A 9581-nucleotide genomic window follows, 5' to 3' on the forward strand; every position below is an offset into this window, starting at 1 on the left:
TATATATTTTTTTTATCATTCAAAAATTTAAATAAAAAAATAAAACTAAAAATATTAAATATGTATTAAAAAATGATGTCTCCATGAACCAATCGAATAAGATGGTGTACTTCTTCATGTCGAATTTTCTACACCACTCATGGTGCACAAAGAATTTCTCATTAACCAAAATAAAAACCTTTGCAGTTAATCTCAAATAGCAGCAAATTAAATGAATATATTAAAATTTTTAAAAGTGCCACCAAACTATCAGACGGCAGCAACTCAGGCTAAAACATCAGTCGGTTATAAAACATACAGTTAGGGCCAATTTGATAATCCCATGCAATCTACCAAGATTCACAGAAAAGCCAGCCAGACTAGGTCTTCGTTTAAAGAATTTGCAGGGATTTCTTCAGACTAGGAACGAATCTTATATGAGAAAAAATTTCTCACTACGATTTGTTTTTTTTTTTTTTTTTTTTCTCTCCTGTCCCACAGGAATAGACTAGGAAAGATCAAGACACGAGCAGGATTAGACCTCATATTTTATCGTACCCGAAATCATGTTTTCAATAGTAAAGATCTAATAGGATTATCCCAACCATCTTTAATTTTAAAATATTCGGGGCTCCTTGGAACAGTATTTCACAATATCGCAAGGTTTTTTTTTTTTTTGTTCATTATTTCCTCTTTCAATATATTTAGGAATCCAGTAGTAAATATCACAAGATCAAAGATCAAATTTTCTACTGACGTAGTGTAGAACAAAGCAAAACAAAAGAAAACAAAAGAAATCACACTCTTGTTCTTCCCTCCCTCTCCCTCTCGAAACAAGACAATGAAACTATGATCAACCATTATCAGAAGTTAAATAAAGGGCAACGCTATAAAAGGGCCACCTGATATCCAACTACAAACAACCTATCTCCCCCTCTTCCACATCACCATTGTCGGCGGCTGAGATCCAGTTATCAACTTCCTCATCCATATCGTTCTTCATGAACAAACCCAACTGCTCCAATGGATTAGCAAGACCAGACTGCAGCTCAAACACATCCACAAAATTAACCGCCATTTCATCAGGCATGTCAAGGCAGTGCCCTGGCTGTGGATATCCCAGGTCCTCAAGAACTTTCACTAAATGGCTATTATCAACATCAACAGTTTTTTCCATCTGTCAACAAAAAAGAAGACAAAATACACAATCACATTAGTTTGATAACTCAAACCGGGAAGAAGAAACAGAAAAAGGGAATAATTAATAAATTTAGAAAATAAATATGTAATAAGACCTTTTGCAGTTCCAGACGAGCTGCTTCTCTTTCCCTCTCCCTTTGCAATTTCATCTCAGCTTCTGCCTTCATTCGTGCAGCAGCCTCGGCAGCTTTGACTTCAGCCTCAATCCTTGCCTTTTCTGCTCCAAGGGAAAAAATTCAAAAGCAGAAAATTAATGCCAGAGCTGATATCAAGCGTATGGAATTTTTCATGCACCAATCATCTACAAGCACTTCCTATATAGAAATCCTCTAAGATGATATGTTCCGGCATAGAGTAGATAAACTGATCATAGAGGTAACAAGTATTTAAAATTAGCTTGTACATTATGACCATAAAAATTGTCATTTTGCCATGAGTAAACATTGATAAACACATGTCCCCGGCTATTCCTGCATCCTGCAGGTCCTAAGCGCTTAAAAGAGTACAATTTCAATCTGCAGAAGATGCACTTTGAATATAAGAAAGGCAGCACTCAAATGTTTCACTTGACATTACGACAAGAGATACAAATATCTCACTGCTAGTTTTCTTAATATGCCCTGTAATATTTGCTATTCTCAATGCAAAATCCTTGACATTACACTTGATAAAACAGCTTAAACTTTTGACCAGACAATGCTGCATGTACACATACAAAGCATCTCTTTCATGTGCAACTTGTGGAAAAAAAGTTTGGCAGATAAAGGCTTAATGAGTAATAACTAGCCAACCCAAAATAGAATGTGTATTTAATAATAATGGAATCACAAGGAGTCTCAGTAAATAAACCACAGTGATTAATTCCGCAACTTTGTGTCTCATTTACTGAAATTGTGAGGACAGATAAAAGCCTTACTAGCAGAAATAGAGGAAGGTGAGATGATAAGTGCTTCCAGAGTAGTGTGATATCAAGTCTGAAGGACTAATATTCATCAATCACCATATGCTTTTAATGAAACCAGAAAGTTGAGGAACAAAAAGGGTGAACCGACATAAGATGTGCAGCATAGATAACATGGATAAATGGATTAGTGACAAACCTAACAACAATAGACCTTGGAGGTAGTGCACCGGAGAAAGATATTTCACAGAACTTGGAAGTTGCCCAGATAAAGATGCCACTAATACATGCAATAATAGATGTCCCACTAACAAGAAAAGGCTGGAATTCTTGAGAAGTTTTGAAAGTTGTAAGGAAGTGTTTTTGTTGCGCTTGGTAAGTAATTAGTCTTTGACAAAGAAGGAAAGAACTCATAATGTCAATTCTAAAAGATGCATACAAGTTAACCGTATAAACTCTCTCTGTAATAATACCTTCGACAGACATAAGCACCGATCATGTTGTTAATAATTGCATGACTTCAAAAAATAACAAAATTACTATTTTAAATTGATAATTTTACATTCCCAAAACTATTAATAATGTAAAAAATGCAAGCTACAAAATCCGCTCTCCTATAGAAGGTGAGGCTGATACATTTGGCTTCATTTAATTATAATAGCATGGAGTAAGATAAATGCATACACAGCACACTTTAACAGCAAAGCAACATGTGTGTCATCCCACGTTGACATGGTTATCAACAAGCTTTCCAGAAAATGCATACAAATGCATGAAACAATAACTAACCAGGTATTCAATTTAATAGGACACATAAATATTTTTTACCTTCCTGCTGCTTCTTTTCCAACATTTTTCTTTCTCGCTGCAACTTTGCTGGGTCTACTTTCTCAACCTAGGTAATGAGAAGACAAGCAGGTCAATGCAAGTTGCAAAATTTGTCAAGCTCTTGCATAGCTCAAAACAATCTCAAAAATAAATAAATGAAAGCATCAACTGAGGAACAATACATGATGCAGAAGTGTTTTCTGCTGTGCTTTCAGGATGGTATCGGCAAAACGGCTCTTCAGCATTGCAGCACGGAGAGCTTTAGATGGTGATAACTGTTCTGCACAAGGAAGATCAACCTCTCCTGGACATGAAACAGCACCCAAGCACCATCAATTAGCAATATCTAAGCTGTTGATCAACAAAATCATAAATCACTAAATCTGACTAACAATTATGTCTTCTCAAATATATTGATTCGAGAAGAATAGAGACAAACAGGGAGGGAACAAACAAAACATTACACAAGGAAAACCTATTCTAGCAGTGGAAGCTGCACTGTCTTCTTCAAATACTGAATCAAGACAAATAGGCAAACACAGAGAGAGAATCAATAAGAAAAACCTTTGGTAGCAGTGGTAGCTGGACTAGAAGGATAAGAACCAGAGTGAACAATTTCTCTGTCAACAACTCCAACCCCTGAATATTTCATTCCAACATATAAACTAATCACTAGAATGACAAAATGATGGCTTGTGAACAAACTTAGTAATAATATACGTTAAAAATAGTGCCCACAACCTGAATCAGAATTTGGATCAACCCTCGGCACACCTATTGCAGGTTTCCTAGAATCCTGCCAGTTCAGATCAAATGAGGGCAAAAGGATTCTTATGTTGCCATTATCTAAAAAATTTCTCTTTCTAATACATTTACAAATAAAGAATACTCAACTCATACCAGCTCATATGCAATGGAATGACATGAATCTCCCTCTCTATCTGAAGATCTTTCAGAATCCACATCTGGACCAAAACATAAAACAAGTGTAAGCATTGGAAGATAAATAAATGGACAAACTGGAGGGGGAAAGAAAAAGAGGACTGACCACTTGATGAAACTCGAGTAAAGTCATGATGATGATTGCAGTGGCAATCCATATTACCACATGTCACACAAGCTGAAGGGCTCATAAGGGCTTTACTATCGGGACGACCAGATCTAAGTCCAGCTCCACCATTACCTACATCACATCTTGTCAATTAGCTCCTTGACAGGCTATGTGGCAGGCAATGTCAAGAAAACAATGGCATCCAGACCTTTGCATGAGTCCTGCAGAGGGAGCTTGGCACTTTTTTTAATTGCCTGTTTAGACTGTAAAACATGGCATTTCAGTATCAGAAGGAAGAAAGGAAAATGAAATGTTCCCCTTCATAAAGCACATGATTGTGGTGTTAGAACAGCATAACATTTCTAGTTATGCTACTTACCTCCATAAGACTTGCATCCACAGAACTCCTTATGACCTGCTGCAATTCCCACAAACTCTCCTCATCAAAGATATCAATGTCCAACTCGATTCTGTCTTCAATTTTGCCAATTAAACAAGCTTTCCCCCGAAGAAAATCAAGCAACTGTGGTGGCATTTTTCTTACTGGTATATTTGCTAACTCTTTTCTCAGCTTTAGCTTGTCAGATGATGTTAAGGACCTTTTAGGAAACGACTTTGAGTGACAAAGAGGTTTTCTCTGACACACTTGCCTTAAGGCAAGAGTGTGTGTCTGCAAGTTCATCCCTGACTGCGGCAAGAATGTTGAGCTTTCCTTTCTCCATCTTCCCTCCAATGATTTCCATCTTGAACTGAAAATGTTGTCTAATTCCTTGGCCATGATATGAACATCATTTCCTGGAGGATTATATCGCATCGCATTGGAGAATGTAAGCTTTATATCTGCTGCAAACTGATGAGTGCTTGAATACTGCTTGCTTGAAAGCTTATGTTTTACAGTGCCCAAGTCCATAGGTTTGGATATAATTGAAAAATAATCTGGAATGTTTAACTTCACTGGATCCACAGGTTGGTTGAACACCCAACCAAAAGAATGATTCATTAGTTTCCTCAGGATACTAGCACACAGCCTCATCTTAGAAATATCCATTTTCTCACCCTTTCCATTTTGACTGTCCACCTTTCCCTGGGTATTTCCTCCATGACTGCCTGTCACAACAGATGCCGCTTCAGACTTCTCGGTAACCATAGCCTCTTCAATATTAGAACAGTTATCAGTATCGGTTTGATGTTTGTTCATTTCAGGTGTTTTCTTATTGATCAAGACCAGACCGTTCTCACTGGTCAAGAACAGCTGCTTTTCAGAATCAGAAAAGGAATGTATGATTTCAACAGTCTTGTCAGAACAACCATTTTCAAGAAGTTCTACATGGTCTTCCACAATAGCCGAACGTTTCTGGGCCAATTTTTTTTCACAGTCTGCAATGATGTTTCCAATTGCAGATCTCACATGGGCAAGTTCAGTCTTCAACCTCTTCTTCAGTACTAGCTTTTCAGCAATAGGCATTTCTGACAGGTAAAAGAATTGATGAGATGCATTTTGCATAGTAATCAAGTCTCCTTCAGAGACCATGGCCAAAATCAAACTTCAGATACTCTTAGCTACACAATAGACACTGAAGCAAGAAATCTTGGCAAACAGCTGATTCTGCAGCTCAACTCAATCAGATAGGACATGATCAAGTAGAACAGCAAACTCAAGCACCAAGCCTGAAATACATCATGAAGCTGTAAAGAACTATAACAAGGATCAAGAAAGTTTTACCATTTTTATCTGCTAAGTGTACTTTAGATATCAGATGCATTAAACTCTATCTGCAATATTGTGCTGCGCATACCATATAATATAAGATGCCAAATAAATGCATCCTTAAGCTTTCATTGCAAGTCACATCCTACCAGCTTCATATTCTAAAGATTAAAGTGTGACATATTTATCTTCGTGAACATCACAAAACAAGATCTAACCTACCACCAGTCTCTGAAGGCAAGTTAGATGGAATGAAAACAAAGACAGAAAGCCTTCCAACTTCATACAACAAGAAGGCCTAAACAAGCAAGAAACCTTTGTATGAGCTCTTTGGACCAGGCAGGGACAAGGGTTTGCAGTTTCAGCCAAAACGTGATTCTGCAAAGAGATTTTGGATGGTGACTCTCAGTCTGATGATTACATCTGGATTCGCATAAATAAATAAATGTCAAGTTTTTGCCAAACCAAACTTCTGGTTAGTGATCCAAGGTACAAAACCAAGAAACTCCATTAGATATTTGGTCAAGTTGAGTTGACTCAAGGACCCAGCTCCAATTTACAAAACCAAGAATCCTGATAAGATATTTGGTCAAGTTGAGGTTGACTCAAGGACCCACCTAAGTTCCCAGTAAATCTTGAATCAAGGCATAAAAGTCATACAAGATAGAAAATCTATGACCGTAACTAAAAAACTATTTTTTAATATCTACAAAAGCTATGTACGTATATATGAGCACTTGTGTTCATATAGATACAAACATTAACAATTTCGTAAGTACATGGTATGAGATCATGATTTAGTATGATAGGAGACATCAAGCCATTATATATACAACAATCAAAACAATAACTCAATAAACTAATTAAGAGATATTTGAGAAACCACTTACCTATTTAGCATTCTAGCAATTAAATCTAATGAAATGCAACAAAAACAAAGACCATCACAACAATCGCAGGATATGTAATTGAAAAAATAGATAACTTATTTTTTCTCAACAACAAGCTGAAAACCATACTAATTTTATGCTATATTTTGATATTACATTAGTTTGTTTAGGCTAAAAAGTTCTATTTGAGTTTCGTATGCAACATTAATATTTACACAAAAAGAAGTCTATCATCAGCTAATGGTGCTGATAGACTTGATATATCAGTATCTCATATTTAGAATTCTTGTTGCTTATGGAAACTGGGTGATCAGAAAAACAAGTTACACATAAATATAAAGTGTCATGCAATGGTTCAAAAAGGTGATCTGCAGGCTATTAGATTTTCAACCACTTATTTGTCATGTTAATGTTCTATGGATAAGATCTTTTAGAAGTATCTGATGTTTTCTTGATAATTTATTTAAGGACAAGAAATTAGTTCAAAAAAACTTAAAATGATTATTGGAGTTTAATACGCATAGCAATGGTTCAACACATGTTTGAGTGTTTACTAATGGAATCCACTTGATTCTACTTGGCTAATCTCTATGATTCTTATACTTCTTTACCTTCACCGGTCATTCTCTTTTTATGGCCTTTCTTATACAGGACTACATTAACAAACAAAAGTAAAGAACCCCAAAATCCAAAGATTTGTATACATCACCATTATACCATGACTTGACATTCAAAATTACCCTAGTGAAAACAACAATGTTTTCATGGCCAGGTATCTCTTTCAGTCATACAAACTAGTCCTGTTTCTACTGGAGTTGAACTCCACAAGCAAAGAGGCAGCTGAACTGAAAACCAGCAAGAATTGATTTCTCGTCCCTATTTGTTTCTTAGTAACTACATTTCTAAAGTCTTGTGTAACTTGTACATATATTTGGTAACTAGACTAAGAAACTGCTTTTACTATGACAAAATGACAATAAAAGATATTGTATGGTATTATATAGTATAGTGTGGTGTAGTGTAGTATAGTATAGTATAAAATAATAATATCACATTATAATATATAATACTATAATAAAATGTAATATAATATTATCTTTTATAGTATAATTATGTAATATGATATAATATGATAATATAAAATAATACAGAAATGTATTATTACATAGAATAACATTATTACAATGTAATATATTATTGAAATATCATATCATATTACATTGTAATAATATAATATTATATTACATTATGTTACATGATATGATATGATATACTTATTATTATATTATGATATTTTAACATTTAAGAATATATTAGAATATATTACATAATATAATATACTATATCTATTATTACAAATGTAATATAATAGTATTATATTATAATATTATTTTTGTATGGATCTATTATAGAGTATTGTCAATTTATTATTTTGTATAATTTATTTTACTACAAATTATATTATAATATTATAATGTAAGATAATAGTGTATTGTTCATGGGCATTTTAGTCACTATAAAATTTTCATTAAACCAGAGCCAACTTCCTGATATCCGCCATGCAGAGCTTTTGGAAAAAAGCTCCAAAACAGAGCTTCTCCCAAATAGATGTTTCTCAGCTTTTAAAGATCCGGAAGCACCTCTCTCTCTCTCTCTCTCTGTTTACAAAACACCACCATATTCTCTCGCCACCCACCCCACCCCCCAACCTTCTTCTTTTCTTTTTTTCTTTTTTACCAAACACCACCATATCCCCCGAAAGTGCTTTCTGCCCTCCAAAAACCTCATCAAACAAGGCCTTAGATGACAAGGTCATCTGATGGGTTCAATTAAAAACTTAAAATTTAGATATTAGCATCGTGCTTTGTATGTTCTCTTCCGTAAAGTCCTGTATACTGGGAGTCAAAAATAATTATCACCGTGGAGCTGAAAATTCCCGCTCATCTCTCTTGTTTTATGGCCCCCGCTGACTGCTTGAAGTTAAATCATGGTACCATAGAAATTTCCAGACTGTTCCTTCGGTTCCTTGCACGGAACTGGAGATTTAGGGTTTAGGTTTCGAATTACCACAAAACCCCCTGGACAAACACTGTGACTACCGCGAGGCAAGAAATTTAAATTCCTTCCAACAAAAACCCTAGATCACCTTTCCTTCTCATCCAAGAACGCCAAAAACCCCGAGACTTCAAAGGACGACAGAAATCACTTCAGATTTCACTAGAAAAATAAGAAAGCGGTTGCTCTACTGCGGGAGGGAAAGAAAGAGAGAGACTTACTTCATATCGGGGGCGAGAGGCGGGCCGATCTCACCCGCTCACTCACGGCGAAGGCGAGCGAGTGAGACAGCCAGAGGATAACCGAGGGCGGCGGAAGGAGGACTTAATTAGCGCTAAGCAATCGAAACGAGAAGCTGCGGGAATTGGAAGGGAAAATTAAAAAAAAAAAAAAACAATAGCTAGATTCTTTAGAGACTCGCCTTACGTGTCGCACCCATTCATCGCCAGCTGGACCCCTGGACGCTGGTAGGGTTTGTTTTGTGGGATTGGTTGTTTTAAACATTATTGAAAGCGATTAGTATTGCACGTGAGTTGCGCGTGAGAGAAGGGTTGTTTGGAGTTGTCCACGAAATCAGCCTCATTTGCACAAAAAAAAATTATTGTCTGCATTGCATGTGCCACTAATATGATCATGTACCACTAATTTCTACACGATTTAATGAATAGAACCTATAGAAATCGATAGCCATCATTGGCTACATGCATAATCACTAGGTGCATACAGTATAAACAATAATTTCTTCATTTGCATCTGAATAGGGTATGCTATATTTTTACAAGTAACTACTCGAGAAAGAGTGAAACAAATTTTTAGCATCATATACGATGGGTCAATTGATGATATAGGATCAAAAATGTCAAGTCTATCACTGAAATCGTAACAAGTGTTGCATTTGATAAGGTTATAGATGTATGCACTGGTTAATTTGCTATTGGACCATGAATAGACTCTCAAATTGATGTGCAT

At 35.7% G+C, this 9581-nt stretch overlaps 1 protein-coding gene across 2 annotated transcripts; it reads right to left on the reverse strand.

The window, feature by feature from the left end:
* Window positions 1-702: 702 nt before the first annotated feature.
* Window positions 703-8974, reverse strand: LOC105061569 (transcription factor GTE9). 2 transcript variants are annotated; one of them, XM_010945663.4, is made up of 11 exons: window positions 8834-8974; window positions 4339-5627; window positions 4168-4222; window positions 3957-4091; window positions 3809-3873; window positions 3650-3704; window positions 3473-3547; window positions 3091-3212; window positions 2909-2975; window positions 1275-1396; window positions 703-1156 (listed from the first exon to the last, which is right to left on the reverse strand). In XM_010945663.4, exons 2-11 carry the CDS (start codon window positions 5488-5490, stop codon window positions 893-895), a joined length of 2112 nt encoding a protein of 703 aa, XP_010943965.1. In that variant the 5' UTR covers window positions 5491-5627; window positions 8834-8974; the 3' UTR covers window positions 703-892. The 2 variants fall into 2 exon arrangements, with proteins under 2 accessions (XP_010943965.1, XP_010943966.1); XM_010945664.4 differs by having other exon boundaries at window positions 4339-5426; window positions 8834-8973.
* Window positions 8975-9581: the final 607 nt, after the last annotated feature.

Source organism: Elaeis guineensis, chromosome 6, assembly GCF_000442705.2.
Source record: "Elaeis guineensis isolate ETL-2024a chromosome 6, EG11, whole genome shotgun sequence".
NCBI lineage: Eukaryota > Viridiplantae > Streptophyta > Magnoliopsida > Arecales > Arecaceae > Elaeis > Elaeis guineensis.